At 35.3% G+C, this 22600-nt stretch overlaps 1 protein-coding gene across 3 annotated transcripts in view; it reads left to right on the plus strand.

Annotated features, from left to right (window-relative positions):
• Nucleotides 1–22343, plus strand: part of ATP2B1 (ATPase plasma membrane Ca2+ transporting 1) — a 127740-nt gene extending 105397 nt beyond the window's left edge. For 2 of the 3 annotated variants that reach the window (XM_053658798.1, XM_053658799.1), the window contains exons 16-22: nucleotides 3914–4105; nucleotides 4340–4553; nucleotides 4999–5210; nucleotides 8833–8940; nucleotides 10821–11003; nucleotides 11389–11475; nucleotides 19121–22343. In XM_053658798.1, the coding sequence (XP_053514773.1) occupies nucleotides 3914–4105; nucleotides 4340–4553; nucleotides 4999–5210; nucleotides 8833–8940; nucleotides 10821–11003; nucleotides 11389–11475; nucleotides 19121–19432 (1308 nt within the window). In that variant the 3' untranslated portion in view covers nucleotides 19433–22343. The remainder of the gene's footprint in view (nucleotides 1–3913; nucleotides 4106–4339; nucleotides 4554–4998; nucleotides 5211–8832; nucleotides 8941–10820; nucleotides 11004–11388; nucleotides 11476–19120) is intronic. The other variant, XM_037150715.2, reaches the window with a different exon arrangement.
• Nucleotides 22344–22600: the final 257 nt, after the last annotated feature.

The following is a 22600-nucleotide window of genomic DNA, read 5'->3' on the forward strand; positions in this document are numbered from 1 at the left end:
CTTAGAGTTATGGGCTCTGGGGCTTTGAGTTCTTCTTGAGCCATAATGTTTTTGTCTGTTCTTGCCTGTTACATATGAGGAACGGAGCCCTAGGTGTTCACCAGGGTGGGGCAACTCAGTGGCTGGGTTGTGATGCTGTATGTGGGGGTGGGGTCAGAGAGGCAATGGTGGTCCCCTTTGCTGCTTCCTGTCACTGGGGACTGCGAGGTCTGTCTCACTGCTCACTACCTCTCCAGTTCATCTGTGCGAGAATGGGTGACCGTGATCAGTCTGCCACCCTGCACCCTCACTGGGTCCTCCCGCCCTCACTGGGTCTGCCTGTTACCACCTGGGATCCACCAGTGGCCACCAGTGCACCTGGGTTGGTCCAGGGGATCTTTCCTGCCCGACCCCACTCTGCTGCTGGTTCCACCCCTCTTACTTGTCTGGCGGAAAGGTTCGCTGTTGTTGAACTTATGTATAGTTCAGTTTTCTGTGTTTTGGTTTGCATTTTTGGTACTAAAACTTTGTTGTCTTTAAATTTGGTTGTGCAAGGAGGCACAGTGTTTCCACCTATGCCTCCATCTTGGCGGAAGTCTTGGCAGATTTTTTTTGTTTACTTTTTTTGATCAAAGGTTTCTCAAACTTTTTGGATTATGGGACTAGTTTTTCTCGGTTTATTTTTCAATTACAGTTAATATACAATATTATATTAGTTTCAGGCGTACAACATAGTGATTAGACATTTATATACCTTGCAAAGTGATTCCACACTTTAAGTCTAGTACCCATCTCACTTGTAGAACAGTATTCCCTGTTCTGTCATTTACATCCTTCTGACTGTTGTGGTAACTGGAAGTTTTGAAGGAATTTAAACACAGGAGTTTTGAGATCTGCATTTGTAAAAGACAGGAGAATGAATAGGGCAGGGAAACCTCTTGAGCATAGATGTGTTAAATATATTGCACGTTAAAAGTAAAATATTCAGATTAGGAGCTAGAAACTAAAATTTTAAATTAAAATTGTTCCTTCATTGAATATTTCAAAGAAATGTTTATTTGAATTTTGTGTGTTTATTAAGACAATATATGCATAGCATTTAAAAAGTCAAATAGTTCTATAAGATTTAATACCTAAGTCCCCTACCATGTATCATTTCTTCTAGCTCATTTTTTGATAAAAGAAAACCATTTTAATGGTTTAGCTCCGTATATCTAAATGACATCATTGTAGTGTTTGTTTGTTTTTTAAATATAAAGCATTTGCTATTAACTTTTCATTAAGGGAGAGAAGAAGTTAGCACTTTCGTACACACACACAGGCACACACACTGCTCCTGCCACGGTACACATTCATGCACTCTACCTGAAATTCTGTCATCAGAGTTATAATTTTGGATAGATTGATATAATTACTTTTATTTCATAGCGCAACTCTTTGTGTTCTTGATATACTGCCTTTTTAAATTTATTTTCTTTTTTATTTTATTTATTTATTTTTACTAAGTTTTTCTATGGTTTAAACCTAATTCATCACCAACTTCTCTTTTCACTGCATCAGAGACACCTGGCACTTTCGCCTATTTCACCCTCTTAGAGATCCCTCTTCCAGACTTCGGACATGCCTCCATGTGGACTGGCCGTTGCTGAGCCTGCTGCACAGTGGTCTTGTTACTCTCTGTTCCTGAGGATTTCCTTTGCCCCTGTCTGACTTTGACTCTTGTATTTCCTGGACTTGATACCATAGTCTTTTGGAGTTTACTCACTCATGTAGTAGAGCATCCTCCATTAGCTTCCTGGGAAAAGGGGCTATGAGAGTTAAACTTTTTCATAGCTTCTATGACTAAAATCTCCATCCTGTCTTCAGCTCTTGACTTTTAATTTGACTTGGTGTAAAAATCTAGATTGAAAATCGTTTTCTTTTACAATTTTGAATTTGTTCCTCCATTGTTGTTCCATCCTATTTTAAATTGAACCTCTTGGTGCTTGTTTAATTTCTTTCTGGAAGTATATTAGTCTTTACTTTGTTTTCCATTCTCTGAATGTTGTGATGATTTGTATGAGAGGAGCTTTTTACTTTGAAAACTTATTTTCTTCAAGTTTGTGAAATTTTCTTGTACTAATCCTATTTCCTTTCTGGTGTTTCTTTATGGAATATTCACTGATTTTTAGATTTCTTGGACATATTATCTTGTCTCTTTTTTCCTGTTTACCATGCCTTGTCATCCTGCTTTATTTCCAGAGGAGCTGTTTCCTCAACTTGTTTTTTATTTATGTGAGTCATATATTTAATTCCAAGAGTTGTTTTTGGAACTCTGAATTTTTGTTCTTGTTTTAACATTCTGATCTTATTTTATTGATGCACCTTTTACCTTTCTAAATATTTTTTTTAATGTGATTCCGTGTCTTCAGAATCTGTCTCCACTTCCTTTGGGTTTAGCCTGTTTTTCAGGTTAGTGCTCTTCTATGATGTCAGATGATCTTCGGTTGTCTCTGCTTGTTTGCTCATCTCAAGTTGCAAAGCTAGAAAACTTTGGGCCTATTGGTGGGGTTTGTCCACCAGAAGCTTCTCTATAAAGTGATCTGGGTTGGCCATTTCTCTTTTTAGAGTACCTTGAATTACAGTATTTTAGGTCTTTTTCTTGAAGCGATCAGATCTTTTTTTTTTCTTTTTTTTGAGGTTTAAATCTGCTACCTAGAGAGCAATCTGAATACTAGTATCCTGGGAAACAAGGAGGGAAAGAGATGATAGTCTCAACATTACTATTAAACAGAGTTACTTTTAATTTCAGTATGGTATGCTGTCCTGAACAGGATAGCTTAGTTCCCTTCAGTCCAGAAGTTCTTTGTCGTACTGCCTCTGGTAAATTAGCCAGCAGTCTTTGTCACGTCAGAGGGAATGACATATTGCCTGGTTGCATGGACTTAGGAAGGGGCTCTGAGGATCTAGGTTTCTTTTTATTTTATTATTAATGTATAACACACATACAGAAAAATGCCTGAGTGGTAAGTACACAACTGACTGGAGTATCACAAATGAACAGACTTGGTCTGTGCAAGGTAAGGAACAGAATATTACCTCTACCCCAGACAGCTCAATCACACTCACTTCTGCATACTGTCCTGCCTCTCTGCAAAGATAACCAGTATTCTCAAGATGAATTTCATCTGTTTTTGAACTTTGTACAAAATAATTGTATATTGAGTCCAGCTTCATTTATTCATTTTTGCTTGTGAGATTCATCTGTGTTGTTGTAGATAGTGTAGTTCACTTGCTTTTTTTATTAATCTGTAACAATAATCTATCCCATTCTGCTGTTGATGGACATGGTTCTTAGTTTAGACCTTCTGAGTATTTCTTCAGTGTCTTCAGTAGACTTTCAAGAAATCCTCCTGTTTTTGTTCACACCCTCCCCCTACTGCCTGTTCTGCCTGGTGCTGCCAAGTCCTGAGCTTATATAGAGAGGTCTGTGGTGCAAAAAAAGGCTGTTGCCTCCTGTTGGCTTAGGATTCAGTTTTCTTGGGGGCCTCAGCATTACTAATATTATTCAGTATTTGGTTTTCTGCTGTTTAGCCTCTTAATATTTACTTCCAGTATCATCTTTCCCACTAACTTTGTCTTTGTGAGGTTTTTTTTTAATACATCTTTTTGCGTGACTTTTGGAAGGAACGAGGTGATGCCCACGTCCATTCCTCTTTTTTTAAACCCCATTTAAACTATTTTCAAAGCCTCCTTTTTTATTTTTGATTTCTCCTAAGAAAATTTCTGAGAGATGGTATCTTAGAATAGCTATATTAACTCGTTTTACAGTAAAGTTAAGTCAGTTATTAGTATAATGGTAAGTTTTTTGTTGATCAATTGAATATTATCCTTTTAAGTATTTAAAAGTTGTATTTTGAACATTTAGTGTAATTCACAGAATTTTTCCTAATAGGGCATCGCTGGAACTGACGTAGCTAAAGAAGCATCTGACATCATCCTCACAGACGACAACTTCACAAGCATTGTTAAAGCAGTTATGTGGGGACGGAATGTCTATGATAGCATCTCAAAATTCCTGCAGTTCCAGCTCACTGTTAATGTTGTGGCAGTGATTGTTGCTTTCACGGGTGCCTGTATTACTCAAGTAGGTTGACAATCTGTTCATTAAAATGTGTTTATTTTAAAGCATATTAGTGTATAATATGCCTTTTCAAAGTACTTAAATATTTAAATAAGCGAAAGCTTAGTATTTTAGTTTAATTAATATAAAGGTGCAATCCAGTTCTGTTCTTTACATTTTTGAATACAAAAGACTTCCTGAGAATTGCTGAGTCTCTGAATAGCTGTGAATGTCTATTAGGAAACCTGTCTTTTCTAGGATTCGCCCCTTAAGGCTGTGCAGATGCTGTGGGTAAACCTCATAATGGACACACTTGCTTCCCTGGCTCTGGCAACTGAACCCCCCACTGAATCGCTCTTGCTTCGGAAACCTTATGGTAGAAATAAACCTCTCATCTCACGCACGATGATGAAGAACATTTTGGGTCATGCATTCTATCAACTTGTAGTAGTCTTTACCCTCTTGTTTGCTGGTAAGAATTCAGTACCTGATAAAACTGCCATTGCTTCTGTTCCAAGCTAGTATCTCAGATGTTTAAATGTTACAAATTTTTCAAGAACATAAGTTTTTTTGTCTTTGACTCCTCATTTACCTTTAATTTCTCTTTTTTATCAGTGGAGGTTTAGTAAATTTGGGGAGGTAGTGTGAAAGAGAGTAGGGGGAAGTAAACAGAGTCCTGATTTCTTGCCCTGAATTTGCCACGAATGTAGATATGTGATCTTGTGTATGTCAGCATAGTTTGAGCACCTTTAGTTTGCTCATCTGTAAAGCAAGAGAAAACTGGATAATCCCAGATCCCTTCCAACTCTTTCTGTACTGTCATTTAGGGTCAAATAAAGATCTGGCTGGGTTTTATTATTGCAGAATGTTTAATTATTTTTATGATAATTACAAAATAATAATTTTTCATTTTTCAGGAGAAAAGTTTTTTGATATTGATAGTGGAAGAAATGCTCCTTTGCATGCTCCTCCTTCAGAACATTACACTATTGTTTTTAATACCTTTGTGCTGATGCAACTTTTCAATGAAATAAATGCCCGGAAAATTCACGGTGAAAGAAATGTGTTCGAAGGAATCTTTAATAATGCCATCTTCTGCACAATTGTTCTAGGCACTTTTGTGGTACAGGTGGGTAATTAGAAAAGATTATTTAAAATATAATTATTAAGTGGGAGATATTAGGCAAACAGGTGGCTTTTTCCAGAAATAACTACAATGTGTGGGGCTTCTGTGTATTGCTTTGATGACATTTTAAAAGAGTTTTAAATATTATAACTCAAGCAAAAAATGGCACTATCTTAGAATTCTGCATATAAGAAGAGTATGTTAAGCTGATGCTATTTTAATTGCACTATGGTTTCTATGGCTGTGATATCTCACACTCAGTCTGATTCCAACTGTTTCATTCTACATCGTTCTCAAACAGCATTTTGATGCTGCTCAACATAAATGTTATAGTTGACCATCTAGGCCTGCTTAATTCCTCCTAGCAATTAATAGCAGTTGTATTTCTACAGTTGAGTTTATTTAACTAATAAAGGGGTGTTTGAAATGAACATTTTTAATTCCAAATGATTCTAAATAGCTGCATCCTGAACTGGACACGTCAGTTTTTCATTCTGTAATATTGTCAAAACAAGGCAGAGAAGAGAGTAGAGAGTGGGTGTGAGGAGTGGGGCTGGGAATAGGAAGGACTGAAAATGTCCGCATGTTCATAAAGGTCACTTAAAGAACAAAACTAATGATCACTCTGCATGTGGTAATTTTATATAACTGTATTAAACCTATGTTTTTATATCATCTTGTATTCTATAGTACTCTTCTGGGTAAAAGATTGTGTAGTAGAATCTGGAACCAAAACAGGTTTATGAATGGTACATAATCACACCAGGAAGTTAGTAAACACAATAAGATTTCAGACGAAAAAAGTAAGCTTTTTTTTTTAACAGTTTATTGAGCCTATGCCTTGTATACTGTGGATACTTAAACCAAAATCTTTGACTTTATTATTCCTGTAAAAATTATTTATGTTTTCAATTTATATAAATTTTAGGAGGACTATTGCTTATTTGCTACATGGTTTCTGAAAGTTTTATTTAGATTTTACAGAAAAATCATTGCTCATGACGTGCTAAAGTTTTAACTTTTACTGACTACAAAATTAGGTTGATTTGATCTATTATTAAAATATGGGGATTACAAAAATTTAACTGCCTATTTCTGTATCAAGCAAATCTATTTGGTAACTTAGTTCCCGACAAAGGCGGACACACCTAAAACAGTTAATGTGAGGTGTTATTCTTCAGTGCCTTATAAACACACCAGTGCTACTCAAAATGTGGGCTAGTCACTGGCCCACGGCCACTTTATTACAAGTTCACAGTAAGATAAGAAGGATGGGCCAGTATATAAATCAACAACTTCACTCCTCACACTGTGCATCTCAGATGAGGATTTGTGTTATTTTTTTTAGTAGTAATAGCACCAGTACTGTGCACATAGGGCATTGATTTGAACCCTGGTGGGTGTTCCTTATCCTCCTGTTAGAGATTAACACTCTATCACTTTTGTGGACTGTCAGCAGGGTAGGAAAACATGACCCTTGTTTGTACATATCTCCTTTTGTTTGTTTTTAATATAGAATAGCCCAATAGTTGATTATAGATCCGAGGTACCTGAAGAACTTCACCATACAAATTATATTTAAGTTAATTTCTGTCCCTTATTTACTAGCTGATTCTTATTTTTACTTTTTTTTTTTGGACAGATCACAAAGTACATAATAATCCTATGTAAATATTTTTAATTTCTTTTCTACTTTGTAGCAATTAACACAGAATCAGTGGTTTCAAAGTATATTCCATAAACACTAGTCTCTTGAGTTGTTGTTTCATCCTCAATAAGCTTAGAAAATACTGCCTTATTTGGAGATTCTTAAAGCCATATAACACAGTACTTAAGAGTAGGAACATAGGAGTCAATCAGTGCTGAGCCCAAATCAAGGTGCTGCCTCAGTAGCTGTGTGACCTTAACAAGCTACAATTTCTTCACCTGTGAAATGAGAATGATAATATTAATTAGGCTATATCATAGAATTACTAAAGCGTTACAAGAGACAGTGCACATGAAGCCCCGAGCTTAGAGTCTGAAAGGAAACACTCAAATCTCAGCCACTTCTTTTTTAATTAACAATTTGGTGGCATTGGGAAATCTTTAAGTTAAAAAACCTCTTGAACTTCATTTAATCCACCCCCTTCCAAGTTTAGAAGACAACACCTAATTCTAGGCTCCCTGGGCATACAGTAGGAAATGCTTCACTACACTGAAATACACAGTTGTGTAGTTTCATGTTAATCTAAGTAGTATATTAAAGAATATGGAAACATTTTTGGAAGTAAGTTCTACTACTAATTAGACAATTTTATGTCTTCCAACTCTAAAATAGATTATTGTTTCTTATGAAACAAAAGCAACCAATCATATTAATCATTGTTTCCCCATCATCTTAATATCCTTTTTACATCCCTCATTATACTTAAAAAAAAAGTAATGTTTAAATTTTTTTTAAGTGACAATACACAAGTGTTTTTTTCCATGCTCATTTTTTTGGTTTATAAAAGAAAATTATTTCAGCTTGGTCTCTTTATAAAGTCCAAGCAAGATTCCAAGTCATTTATAACCAACTGGTTAGGCTACTTAAAAAAAAAAGTCAGGACTCTGTCTGTACAAGTGTACAAATAGCCTTGACTTTAAAAACAATGGAATTGGCAAATATATACATGTCACTTGAATTTGGAATAAAGTCCAGCTACAGAGAATGGAGTTGATAACTAATACTAAAATGATTCTTTTTAATATCAATATTTGACAGCCTGTCAGTTTACAGGAATTCCCATATTTGCCACTTTAGTTTCTTTAAAATAGTTTCTTTGAAGTAAGCACTGTATTATGAATTTTATTTATACAGATCATTGGGCTTTTCTCTTTATCAGGGAGAGCAAATCTCTAAGGGTATATCACCTGAGTTAGTACATATTTCTGGAATTGCAAGTTGCTTTTTTTCTATTAGTTCATTTATGTGTGGCCTAAGGTCTAATCGTTAACCAGGAATGAATAGCAATTAGAAAGAAAATAGCCCTGACTGGTGTAGCTCAATGGATTGAGCATGGGCTGCAAACCAAAGGGTCATGAGTTCGATTCCCATTCAGGGCACATGCCTGGGTTGTGGGCCAGATCTAGTAGGGGGCACACAAGTGCAACCACACATTGATGTTTCTCTCCCTCTTTTTCCCTGACTTCCCCTCTGTCTAAAAATAAATAAATAAAATCTTAAAAAATAAAGGAAAACAGATAAGATTGAATATTACATCCACTTTTCCACAAAAAGTATGCTATCTTTGTGGACAGGCATAAATTATTCAAAGAGTTATACTAAATACAGGGGAATGTAATTTCTTGAGATTATATTGAAAAAAAGTATAAAGTTATCTTCCTGATCATGAGAATCGTATTTTTTAATATTTAGTGAGCATAATTTAAACATGAACTACGCCTACATTTACATTTTTGATCAGAGGTATTTTACTTTATTTCACAGGCCTTCGTTTCAGCTGTGAGTATACACGTCACCATCAGAAATAATGGTTGTTTAGCTTAATTTTTAGAGGGCACAAATCTGTGTAATTTTTGAAGTATGTGAATGGTAAAATGTAAAACATTTAAATAAATTTACTCTTGATTATTCCTCCAGATAATAATTGTGCAGTTTGGTGGAAAACCTTTCAGTTGTTCAGAACTTTCAATAGAACAGTGGCTATGGTCAATATTCCTAGGAATGGGAACATTACTCTGGGGCCAGGTAAAAATAACATTTTTTGTTCAAACCTTAAGTAATTTTTAAAAAATTTCTAATGTGTATTTTCTTTAAGCAGTTCTGTATTTGATTCTGAGTAGTTGCCATTCTAGGGCAAGAAGGACATTTAAGAATATGGCATTTTAAAATGTAGTTTTTGTTTTTATATGTCACTTGCTACTTGTTTTGTATAACAAGTTTTATAGCAGTATTAGATAATGTATTTATAACTGGTTAGAAGTCTGATATCTGTGTCTTGTGCTTTATAACCTATTTCTGCATTTTTAGAATAAATCCTTTTACAAAAATATAAAATATTGTGTATTTACGACTACATCTTTTTTTATACAGTTTAATCCAAAATGTAGCATATTAAAAAATCTTGAATTTCAGTTTGCATAGAGAATGTTACCATAAAAAATAATGGTATCTGGAAAAGAGAGCCACAAAATGACATTTTTTTATTATTTGGGTAGAATGGCTTTAACAGTATATAAATAATATATAATTTAAAAGCCTGAAAAAAGACATACTTCATCTTTATTATAGGGCTGACTTACAAGTACATGACATTATTTTTAAAGGATAACTGGTAATAGTGTGTACATTGTTCATTTTAAATCCATGGCCATTACTAAAAAATGATAGAGAATCTATACTAATGTTTTCATAAATGAAAGTTAGTGTAATATGATATGTGATATGTGTGAACTAATTTTTTGTTGTTCTGCACGTCAGTCAAACCAAACATTCTGGTTTTCCTTGAACTTAATCTTTATGTGCCTTTTATCTCACCTTTTTTTTTTATTGTATTTCTAGGTTCTGAGGTTTCTCGTACTCATTTGAATACCTAATTAGTAGAGGTCTTCTTTTAAGTAGGATCCATACTTGGTCCACCTTTCTTTTTTGACTGTAATTCTAATTTTTATAATGTGCTCTCATGGGTATAACAGAACCCCACAACCCCCCACACACAAAATCTGGCTAATTTCAGAAGAGGAAATTTTATAGATACATACCCAGCAGACACCAGTTACCATCCTTGGTTGACATCGTCTATTGAATTTAAGCGTGCCGTGGTAGAAAGTACTGATTTGTGTGGTCAGAAGACTGAGGTTCTTAAGTCACTCCAAGAGCAAGTCCCTTCTTGTGTCTCTGAGCCTGTTTCCCTCTGGGAACGTAGGTGGCTACGGTGGAGAGAACTTCTCTAAGCAGTTCTGATTCCGACTGCAGGCTAGTTCCCCCTCGGTAGCTCAGGTTCCTTAAGGAAGGGCTGTTAACATTTATAAGCTAATAGATAGTTGTTTGTGTTTTTGTATCCCTTGTGTTTTCTGGGGCATCTCTTTCTGTTTGATGTTTTTATCAATCAGTGTTAATCCAGATTCTTAAATAGTTGCTTTTAAAAAATAAATACCTTTCATAAACAAAACACTTTTTAGTTTAACTTTGAAGATTTTTGTAATGTGGGTCTGTTTGTTCTCACTGAATTCTTACAGCACCAATGGAATATAAACTTCTTTTGCACCCAGAAAGACACCTGCTGTTTTTATTTGAAATAAATATAATTAATATAAGTTTAAGTACATATATATGTCAAAGCATGATATTATAATTTACTATTGTGAATGCCCTAAATAAAGTATGAAAATGTAATCAGGTTGTTTTCATTCAAGAAAACTTTCTTTTTACCATTCAAACTTAAATCTTTTGTGTAGCTAAGAGAATATTTTTTGTTCTGAGAAAGAAACTTGGCAGACAGGATCTCAGTGCTTCATTGATGAAGATAGTTGGTTACACTTGTACCTGTTCATACCCTTTGTACTCAAGTTGATCAGTTTACTTGTACTTGATAAGATTCATTTCAGGTTCTTTCTCCTGTGTTGTAGCTTATTTCAACAATTCCTACTAGCCGTTTAAAATTCCTGAAAGAAGCTGGTCATGGAACACAAAAGGAAGAAATACCTGAGGAGGAATTAGCAGAGGACGTGGAAGAGATCGATCACGCCGAAAGGGAGTTGCGGCGTGGCCAGATCTTGTGGTTTAGAGGTCTGAACAGAATCCAAACCCAGGTACGGGCCCCGAGAGAGGTAGGAGAGGCGATGGAAACGGGAGCCAGCGAGGGCTTTGGACCTGGGGAGGAGGTTTGAACACACTCCTTAACTCCTTTCTAGCCTTCCCAACCCACGAAACTTATTCTTTGAAAAATAATACTGGTACCTGGAATGAGTGAAAGTTTTAACTGATCATGAAAGAATGTGTCTATACGGCCCTAAGCTCCTTTTTTCCTAGCTTCCCCCCACCCTTCATCACAAAATACTACTCTTGCCTATTTATCTGCTCTGTAAAAAGTGCCTTTTTTCTTTACTTTTTATATGTTGATAGATGGAATGGTCCTTTCTCTTGTTCTCTCTCTCTCTTGCTGAGCAAGCTGTCACAATCTCTGATTCCTTGCAGATGGATGTAGTGAATGCTTTCCAGAGTGGAAGTTCCATTCAGGGGGCTCTAAGGCGGCAACCCTCCATCGCCAGCCAGCATCATGATGTAACAAATATTTCTACCCCTACACATGTAGTGTTTTCCTCTTCTACTGCTTCTACTACTGTGGGGTGTGAGTGTGTGTTCCTAAGTGCATGAAATTAACATTTCCTACTTCACACACCTAACGTTTCTCATTTTCTCCTTAATGTTAAATTCATTGTTCAGGCTTTTCATAAAGCTTTCTTTTCGTAAAGTGGATTGAGACCTCAAAGTGTTGTCATTGTGGTTGTTTTATTTCTCGGAGGGCTAGATAACAGGCGGAACAATTGCAACCAAAGATTATATATGACATCTGTGAGCTTGTCTCTATGCTAACTCTGACCGTTAATATGGGGAATAAAATTGTAGCTTAGAATTTGTGAAACTACTATAAATTTTTGAGTATATGCCTTCAAACATGTTTACATTGCATGGTGTCCAGAAGCATGTGATTTGAAACTGATCTAACAGAACCAAGAAATTGTGTTTCTAAGGCTAAAAAGGAATGTAGCATTTTGACTTGTATCTTATTGAGGTTGGAAAGTAAATTATAAAAAAAGTTCTCAATATATACCCAGTTGTTTGCCTTTTTTAGCCTAGACTTTGGCCTTGTTTTAGATATCTTTCTTTTGGGGGCCAGGTAGAGGAGGGTTCTCTGTGGTATTTATCGGCTTTTTAAAACTTGGATAATCAAGTTAATTAAAAATTGTCTGTTATCTTAAGTTTTCCAAAGAAGTAGGGAAAGTGCACTGTTGATTAATTATTGAAACATTTCATGTCATACTCTCTGTTAACCAACTAAAATAACAAATTTTCTTACAGCTTATTAGTAAATGGTAAATACCCCAAAATCCTTGTCACCAGTATCATCCTGACTGTGAATTAGGGTCTTGATTTTTGTTGTGGATTCTCAGAATAGTGGAGGCACTAAAGATATAAGCTCACCCACACCCACAGTCGGCTGTGCTTACCTAAAGTTAATCTTTGTATTTGGGCAAAAGACCTGTCTTTGCCATTTGGTCTTTAGCCTGTTAAGGAATAGAGAAACCTTGGGAAGCTGAGGGGGGAGAGGATGAATTGAGGGAGAAAACAATGTACTTGTAAGGAAAACTGTTTATTCATTGCATTTTGGTTCACTGTTTGCTAAGTAATTTTGGTTTGTTATTTTTGACATTGTTTTTGCAAAACAGACAGAACAGGAACTATTTTATTTTATTTATATATATATATTTATATATGTATTTATTTATTTATATATAAACTGACTTGGAGCTTAAATGATTTGTCCATAGCTAATAAGCAGAGGCAGCATGATGTAGAGCAAGGCACAGACAAGTGCTTTGAGGACAAACTGAGCCCATAATGTTAGGGTGGTAAATTTGCATACGTGGAAAGATAAGAATCTGTTTTTTAAACATTACTTTGCTACTGCCTACCTACATGAAATTGTATATGTAAATTGCCGGGCTTTGTACCTGTGTCAGCTAACGTCACTTACATCCCTCACGCCCTGTATCTGAATTTCACCTTATTCCTGACTCTTGAGGGCATATTACAGCTCATTCCTTCATCTCCTATCCTTTACTGTTTGTTTCACATGTGGAAAGCCTACCATATGCCAAGGCTATACTAGAACCTAACACATTACAGTCTAGTAAGAAAAACAAATAGGGCCCTTAACATACCCTGGGAAGTCAGAAAAAAATGACTGAAGGAAATGACTCCTGAGTTAATTCTTGATAGAATTCGCTCAGTTAGGGAAAGGCTTCAGTGACGTTCTTTGGTACTAAAAGAGTAATGGAATGTTAGGAGTTATGAGGCTGGAATGGATGCTAAGGATCTGTTTATATCTTGTAAGAAGGATCCTAAATGAGATTTTATCCTGAAAGAGTCTCCCTGCACTCAAAGTTTTAAATTTGAAAAATTTAAAATGAAGAGACAAGTTGAAAGATTAAAACATGAATAATGCCCTTTACCAGGATTTACCACTGCTTAATATCATGTGACACCTGCATTATTAATATGCACTTTTTCTTGAGCCATTTGAAAGTGGCAGATAGAACACTTCATCTCTGAATACTTCAGTGTGTATCTCTTAAAAATAAGTCTTTTATATGATCATACTGTATTACCACATTCAAGAAATTTAACACTAATGCCATTTTACCTAATGTATAGTCCATATTCAGATTTCTGTAGTTACCACCCCCAAAATGTCCTTATAACTCTTTTGAGCCAGAATTCAAGAAATGCTTATCAACAGGTGTGAGAACTCTTTAGTCTCTTTTAATTTAAATTCATTTTGTACCTTTATTTCTTAGGATACTGATTTTTTTTTTTTAATGACTACCAGGTCAGTTATCTTATAAAGTATCCTACATTCTGAGTGTCTTTGTTTCCCCACGATTAGCTCATGTTAAACTTCCCTGAAAATTTTATCTCCTGAGTGGTGTGTATTCTATTTATTTTTATTTCAGCAAAATTTTAAATAATTGACTTTTTTTATCTAGCGGGGTGTCACATGACCTTAAGTATAGTATAATTACTATATTTCTCTGTATAATTGTGTTCCAGGCTTATATTAAGTATCAGATCAGTCACCAACTTTGTTTTAAGACATGCCCACCCTCACCTGCCCCAGGCTCATTTCTGGTGCACAAGTGTGCGTGAGACCTCAGAGCAACCCAGAGTGGTACAGGGCACGCTTATAGTTGTTGTGGCTTTATCAGGGTTTGAGAAGTTTATTTCTTTACTCTGTAGTCTGTATTCTTGCAACATAAGGAGGTATTGAGGGCTGGTGTATATTCTTGTTTATGAGGTTATCGTCGTACACTAAGAATTATATTGCTATTACCATAAATTTCTTGTAACTTTGCTGGCGAAGCTTTGTCTTAGGTGGTAGTACAGAACATCAGCCAATGTATAGTATTAATTATTAGTGTTAATATGTGTAATGAAAGGTTTGATTCCCTTACTGTGTTCCTGCCCTAATATAGAACAGCCTTAGAAATATCTGTGGATTTCAAATTTCTTTGACTGTTATTTGGAATCCTTGTCTTGCTACAGGAAGAAATAATAATCTATTTCTACTTTGTCTTATACTAGGCTTAAAACATTTCTGGAAAGATCATCTTTTTTCCTTCATTTATTAGTTAGACTTTTTTTATACGCCTAGAGATTTCTAGAGAAAACATTCTATAGTTTTTTTAATTTATAAAGTATATCATTCTAATATCAGTCTTCACTATTAGTAAATTTCTTTTCTGGGTCAATAGTTAAGCCTTACCGGAAAGGAGAAATGGAGAGAAAATCTGGTCTTCTAGGTGAAGGGTTGGTAAACTATAGCCTATGGGCCAAATTTGGCCTATTGTCTGTTTTTGAAAATAAATTTTTATTGCAACAGTCATGCTCAGTCATTTAAATATCATCTTTGGTAGTTTTTGCACTATACTGGCAGAGTGGAGTAGTTGTATTAGAGACCGTATGGCTCACAAAAGCTCTATTTACTGTCTGGTTCATTACAGAAAATCTTTGCCAACCTCTACTCCAGATCAGTAAAAGCTTACAGAGTACAAAAGTAAGTCTTTCTTACTTGCCCAACCTTGGAAAACAACCTAGAATATTCTTTCTTGTTGCTTAGTATCCTGTGGTACCATTGCAGTTCTTTGTTAGCGCACACAGTAAATGTAATGAATGCAAATTTCAGAAATGGGCAGTATGTTGTAGAAGGTAAGATATATCAGCTAGTAACTAAAATAGTCTAATATTTTAGCGCTAACCTTGAGTATCATGTTTTGGGCAGTAATATTGCTATCCCTTTCTGCTATCAAAAGTTAGAATTTTATTTAAGAAAATTGGTGGTTTAGCAGGATACATAGTTTTGTTTCGACTTACTACTCAATATATTTAATGTAAACTGATCACTTTATTTTTTTAATTACTTTATGATTATGATAATCACTGATTTGTGTTTTTTGCCATATATGCTTCAATGTTCTCCTCCAAATTTACTTCTTTAAAAAGACTGGATAAAATAAACAGGCTTGAATTGTCACAAATGGTAGTTCAAGTTACTTCTTATTTTTATGCTTAAACTGAATTCTTCATAATATTAAAATAGTTTGCTACCTACCTAAAATTTTGTGCACAGAGTTATGCTTTTTAGTTACTCAAAATGACTACCGTACCGAGAGAATTATACGTATAGAAGATAATAGAGATCACAGCAAGTATAGGGTAGCTGAATGCCATGCCTTACATAGAGAGTGCTTTTTTACTTATGTTCTTTATAAGCAGAAAGTAAAACAAATCTGGTTGAGTGACCCCTGGTTAATCTAGACCTTATTGTAATTTTATCTAATGTGAGAACTGTGCCTTGAAATCCATTGCTTTGGAGCGATTCTGAGCTGTCCTTTTATATGTCTTGTCATCATGTGCCTAAGGAGCAGAGTCAGAAGAAGACACCACTAGCTTTAATCTTAGCAAGTGTTTTATCCTAGTGACATTAGGTATAAAGCTAATGTCCACATGTTCTCTTACTGACTTCCAAAGGACCTGGAATTGGGAGTCCAGGAAACTGGGTTCCAAGACCTGGAACCCAGCATGTTGATGCTGATTGAGAGTGATTGGCAAGTCAGCCACCCTCTCAGGTGCACAGTCGCACCATTTGTAACGTGGTTACAGTACGAGGATGTTGACTAACCTTTCAAGCTGTCATATTCTCAGATAACTTAATTCTTCCAGAAAGAAAAATTCTTACCAAAATTGAAAAGTTTTGGTAAAAAGGAGTTTAATTTCTTCTGCCACAGATGTGTTTGTGTGTGCGATTATGTGTACACACACACTGGCTACTCTTTACACTCTGTCAGGTTTAGAGCTTAGAGCTCACACCTTATCCCTCTCCTGAGTTTGGGTAGTTTTCACTTGGGTGTTCTTCAGCTCCCCAAATTTAACATGTTCCAAAAGAGATTTATTTCCCCCTCAATTCTCTACTATTCCCCTCTCCCCAGACTGGTCAAAACAAAACAGAAAACGTAACTGTTTCTCTAGGTCTATTTAGGAGCATTGTCGGCAACCAAGTCAAATAAGCAACTTCGGGGTCATCTTGGACAGTTCTCAGCACCCATCAGGTGTGCCTGCTGATCTTCCAGTTTGTGTTCTCTGTGCCTGCAGACCACTGACAACAAGAGATACTTACTCTTTTTTTGAGAAGGTTATCTTTTTTGCTTTTTTAACTACATAGTTTATTATTAGGACAGTCAGGATACTTGTTAAATGTCCACATATCTAAAAAATGTAAAATTTCACAATGAAAACAATTGAATGATTGTAATGGTATACTAGAGAGCAGTGTTTACATATCTTATGTAAAACACTATAGTTTTCATAAATGGGGAATAAGAGCAATAAAGGAAATTGAAAATGTATTTGCTGCTAATAGTCTGTCAAATGAAGAGACTAAAGTATAAACACATGAATCCTGAATAGAAGAGAATAAACCAGCAAATGTTAAAGTAATAGCACCACAAGTCGAGTAGATACTTACAGCTCAAAGTGTGAATTACACAGGGAGAAGTTTTATCTTCCTCTTGGAGCTTGTTAGAAATGCAGGATCCTAGGCCCCCACTGAGTCAGGATCTGCAGTTTAACAAGATCCCCAGGTGTTTCCCATGCACGTTAAAGTTTGAGAAGTCCTGATGTTGATACTTGGGAGCTAACACTGTTCTGAGTCTGTGTATGGACAAATTAATTTAATCTCCCATAACAACAGTTGGTACCATTGTTATTCTCCATTTTATAGTTGAGGAAATCTGTTTGCATAGGGTTTCTTAGCTACCAAGTGGCAGAACAGGAATTCAAACTCAGGCATTTTACCTCTGTCTTCCTCAGTCAGTGACACAGTACTCTTTTTTTCTTCTGTATAAAGGGCTGAGTGAACAAGTTGTAAAACAGCCTGCACACAGGACCTAGGAAATCAGGCAAGGCAACTCTGAGGGGAGATGAGGTTTTAATCAGAACTGGTCACGTGTTGTTGCAAGTGTCAGGGTTCCTTTCTCTTCAAAGCTGCATAACCTTCCATTGTGTATGCACACCACATTTTCTTTATTCATCCCTCGGTGGACATTGAAGCTATGTTCATGTCTTGACTGTTGTAAGCAATGCCGCAAGAAACATGGAAGTGCAGGTATCTCTTCAAGGTTCTGATTTTGTTCCTTGGGATAAACTCTCAGACGTGGGATCTGAACCAGTCAAATTTATAGAAGCAGAGAGTAGAGTGGTGGTTACCAGAGAGTGAGGGGAGATGGAGAGATGTTGGTCAGGGGTGCAAAGTCTCAGTTATGCAAGATGGGTACATTCTGGAGAAGTGTGGCATGGCGACTACACTGTATTGTGTATTCGAAACTTGCCAACAGGTTAGAGTCCTAACTGTTCTCACCACACACACAGGATAACTGTCAGGTGATGGATACATTAAAACATTCAAATGAAAAACTACATTCACGTGTCTACTTGAAGAAATTTATTAATTTTTTATTGTTGCACGAGATGATTTTGGTGACTACATTCTTTAATCTGGACTGTCAGTGTCAGTTACTTCTCCGATGAGAGAATGGTATCTTCATTAAGTAGGATTCATTAGACTCAAAGCAAAAGCTAATACCATATTTAAATGGATATATAGTAGATGTTCAACTGTGTGGATTTTGTCCACTTTTTTTTGAAAGTCTGTGTCACACAGACTTTTTAAGAGATGTAATGTCAGTGTATGCAGTGATTTTTTTTTTTTTTTTTAGTTAATTTGCCTGTTCATTCATCCATGTAGCAGACTTCTAAGAAGCAGGATGAATTGTTAGGCTATTTGTTTAGAGGTAAAAATATTAGAAGACTCTGTGTCTTCTCCTTGGGAACTATTTCACAGAAGAATCCCATAGGTTGGTTTTTTACTGTTATTTTGTTTTTAAGTCTGTTTTCTCCAGTGAACAATAGTGTATAAATTGACTTAAGTTTTAATCTATTATAGAGAAAATCACTATAACACTTTATAGATAAGTGGCATATACTCAAATATTTATAGCTGTTTAATGGCATTTTATAGATATTCATTTGGGCTTTACTTTTATTTTATACCCCATGGGAATAGTGGGGTAGATGTCAGTTCATCGTGGCATTCAGCTTATATTTGCTTGGCTTTTTCATAGTTGGTGACACCCTAATTCCTAGCATGATAAATAATAACCCTCTGTGCTTGACTTTGTTTAACTTATTTAAATTGTTTTCAAAATTACTCTTTTTTATTTGTAAAAATCAGCCAAAGCTTGCGTATGGTTAAGTTTTTGTTTTGTTTCTTGTTTGTTTGTTTGTTTGTTTGTTTGTTTACTTTTAGGGAAAAATCCTATAAAATGGCTATTAAATTTTAGCCTGTGACAATGAGATTTTCTTAGTATTCTTTGAATTCTATATCTTTTAATTCTTAGAGTATGTGGTTTTGTTGTTCTGTAGTGTCCTACTAAAATACTCATTTTTTTACAGTGTATTGCAAGTTCCACTGCATTACATGCAAATATGATTCACTCATACCTAGCTGTTTGTGGATTCAGACTCATAAATGCACCTTCTTTCAGTGAAGCTAGTAGTGTACTGACATTCTTCTGTTTTCTGATATTCACAGATTCGAGTGGTGAATGCATTTCGTAGTTCTTTGTATGAAGGGTTAGAAAAACCGGAATCAAGAAGTTCGATTCACAACTTTATGACACATCCTGAGTTTAGGATAGAAGATTCAGAACCTCATATCCCCCTTATTGATGACACTGATGCTGAAGACGATGCTCCTACAAAACGTAACTCCAGTCCTCCACCCTCTCCCAACAAAAACAACAATGCTGTTGACAGCGGGATTTACCTTACAATAGAAATGAACAAGTCTGCTACCTCTTCATCCCCAGGAAGCCCACTACATAGTTTGGAAACATCACTCTGATTGTAAGCTGAATGTTAACACACTAGCTGCATTGTAAAGAAACAAATCGAAACTGGGTCTTTTCACATATTGTGACGGACAAGATAGTTTTCTTGTCTTTGGACTTCAACAGAAGACACACTTGTACGAATGTAGATTTATTTTTTTAAAAAAACGCAAAGCTTTCTGCCAGACTGAGGGTGCTTTTTAGGGGGTGGGAGAAATGAACTGACAGATAAACAGTAACTCAGCGTGAGCTGACCTGTGGATCATCAGTACTATCCAAGAATGGTCCCGAACAGTGTATTCGCAGAGCTTTAGTTTATCTCAGTCTTTGATGGGAGAGAGGGAGGAGTAAAGTTGGGCAAGCAAAGAGCCCTGGGTCATAGAATTGATTCTTTAATTTCTGCTGTTGGCTGTTAATAATTTGGATTATTTATGTTTATAAATGATACAGATCTGTTTACAAGGTTTGTAGATACTTTTTTTGTTCCTGTTCATAGATGGGAAGCTTCCTTATAACTGATGCAGAGAAAAATTAGTCCTTCAAATACTGCTCTATTTTCAGGAAAAAAAAAGGGGGTGTTTCTATTGAAACTGTACTAAAATTTTGCCTACAATTTACCTTGTTAAATATTGTAGATAAATTGCTAATACTAATAGCCAAATAGATAACACTAATGCTTTGTTTAAAAAAACAAACAAAAAAACAAAACAAAACAAAAAAACATGAGCAGTGGTGTTCTAATAAAGTTATGGCATCTGTCCTAATTAGTTTCTTAAATACATTTACTACTTAATGGTTTTGAAACAACTGTTTAATTTTTAAAATTTTTGAAAACTTGCTAATAACCTTTTGTTCAGAATTTAGTAGAATGTTTAATGCGAGACATCAACTGGATGATGAAAGATGCTTGAAATGCTTTTGTTGTTTCAGGCAAATCAAATTAAATCAAGCTATCAAACTACAAGAGAACCTTAGTCCTTTTTGTTTTTGTCTGTTCAGTGATGTCTTGGTGAACTGTGAGTGAACTGCATTGATTTTTCTAATAAATCCTTAGAAACCTTCATACAGCATGAGGGCTGTTGGCATTTTGAAAAAGGTTAATAAGTAGAAGCATACATGTTTTTCTTTTGTTTTTGAAACTTGTTTGTAAACATAAATAAATCTGCCCTTTTAATAAATAAATTCACAACAATGTTTTTTAAAAGGCATTTCAGCTTCTTTACTCAGTTCCGCATATATGGTTCCTCAGTCTGTTCTCTTTAACCACAATCGGAGTAAGTTTCAAGATGGTAACAGCCCCATGAAGTACCACTTTAATTCCTTGGTGATAATCTAATAGAACCAGATTAAGAAAATTAATCGAAATGTCACCATTCGACATATTCTTAATTGAACTTAGTTTGTGTAAAATAGTCTCAACAGTTTAAAAAAATAATGACCACCATTGTCTTTGGTATATTTATTTTAATTCTTAAGTGGCCAAATAACAAATTATGGTAAAATGAGATTACATGAAAGGTGGAAAAGGTCCCAAAGATATACATATATAGATATAATAAGTAATAATACGCTGGAATGTCCATTTCTAAGCCAATGGGATTTTTAAATCTTTTCTCTCTTTTGTATTTTTTTTTTTCCTCTGTCTTTCTTTACCTTCGGGAACTGGCATTGTGTTAGGGCCCGGGTTTCACCAGATACACAACCCTCAGGCTGACATAAAGTTTACCAGGACTACTACAGCATCTGACCCAGCAAAGAAACATTTAGTTGACGGTGCTTGATATTTTTGGTGGGTGGGGGAAAATCTTTTTCTCTCCATCAGTCCTTTGCAGTAATCCTCTGCAAGTCTTAGAAACACATTGGCTCTGTCAGCATTTGTAATTGTACATTTATTCATCAGGTATTTATAGGGAATCATACTGTAAAAGAGGTAGCATGATATGCCGGAAAGCACACCAGGCTAGGAGTCAAGACCTGGTTTCTGTTCTTGGTTTTGCCATTAACGTGCTGCATGACCTTGGGAAAATCAACCCTAAATGAGGGTGTTGGACTAGACTATCTTGAAGAACCCTTTCAACTCTAAAAATTGACCCTATCAACTGGAGAGTCTACAAGGCATAGGGAATAGAGAAAAGGGAAATATTTTCAGTTTTCTTTTTTATTTTGGTTATGCTTAAATATGAATGTAACTACCAAAAGATTTAGAAGTGCATGTGCTTTGGAGGATTTGTATTGAGCTTTTACAGTATTCATTTTTCAACTTAAGGCAATGGCTTTTTACACCAACTCTAATCCATAAACGGGTCTTATGACATCCATGAAGTAGTAGCAAGACATGCTTAGTGTGTATTTCTCTGAGACACTGTAACTTCTACGAGAAATTTCCAGAGCATTATGTAAGTAGAAAACAAGTACAAGCAAGCTGTTAAAAGATCTTGGATCCCATTATATAATATGTATAGCATCTGTAATTCAATCACTTTTTCTCTTTTATCCTCAAACCAAAATATTGTTTAATTTTGCATCCCAAATGTTTTTAATCTTTGTATATTTTTTAAAAATCCTTTCTCCTCATCATTGCCTTTTTTGTGGTTGTAAATAGACTTACTTGCACTTTGAAGATGAGTTATTCTTTGTCATCTTATGAATATGTGATAATGGTAATTTTCATAACAGATGTCAGTTTTGAACCAAGAAATGGTTATTTGTTTATAAGAAAAACAAAAACTGGCTTCATTTCTGTGAAATTGCTCTTTGAAAATTTCTTTTTACATGTGTAAGCCAACTAAGATACCGTGATGGTGTTGATTTCTTTCAATGATGCTTACCATCTATTTTAGCCACTGAGCCTTTTATTATTTGTCTATTTGTAAAGTTTATTTGTCTTAACTCATTTAATAAATATACTGTTTATCTGTTTCTGAATGGGGACTGAACTTTTTGAATATTTAAATTGATCAGAACATATTTTGGAATTTTTTCTACTTGAAATTTAAAAAATTTTAATGAGAATTCTATAACGTACTTGACATGCAGTGGTTGTATTACAGTGAGTTAGGGTCCCGATGTGCATGATCTCGCCCTGAAATGAAAGTGGGTATGTTGTTCTTCCTCTCCTACCCACCATCTTCAGCCGCTGTAGCACAGTGAATTATTTCTGCAGTCAGTGGGAGTGTTTTGTT

This window comes from Artibeus jamaicensis, unplaced genomic scaffold (genome assembly GCF_021234435.1).
Source record: "Artibeus jamaicensis isolate MK-2021 breed Jamaican fruit bat unplaced genomic scaffold, CSHL_Jam_final scaffold_584, whole genome shotgun sequence".
Classification (NCBI taxonomy): Eukaryota; Metazoa; Chordata; class Mammalia; order Chiroptera; family Phyllostomidae; genus Artibeus; species Artibeus jamaicensis.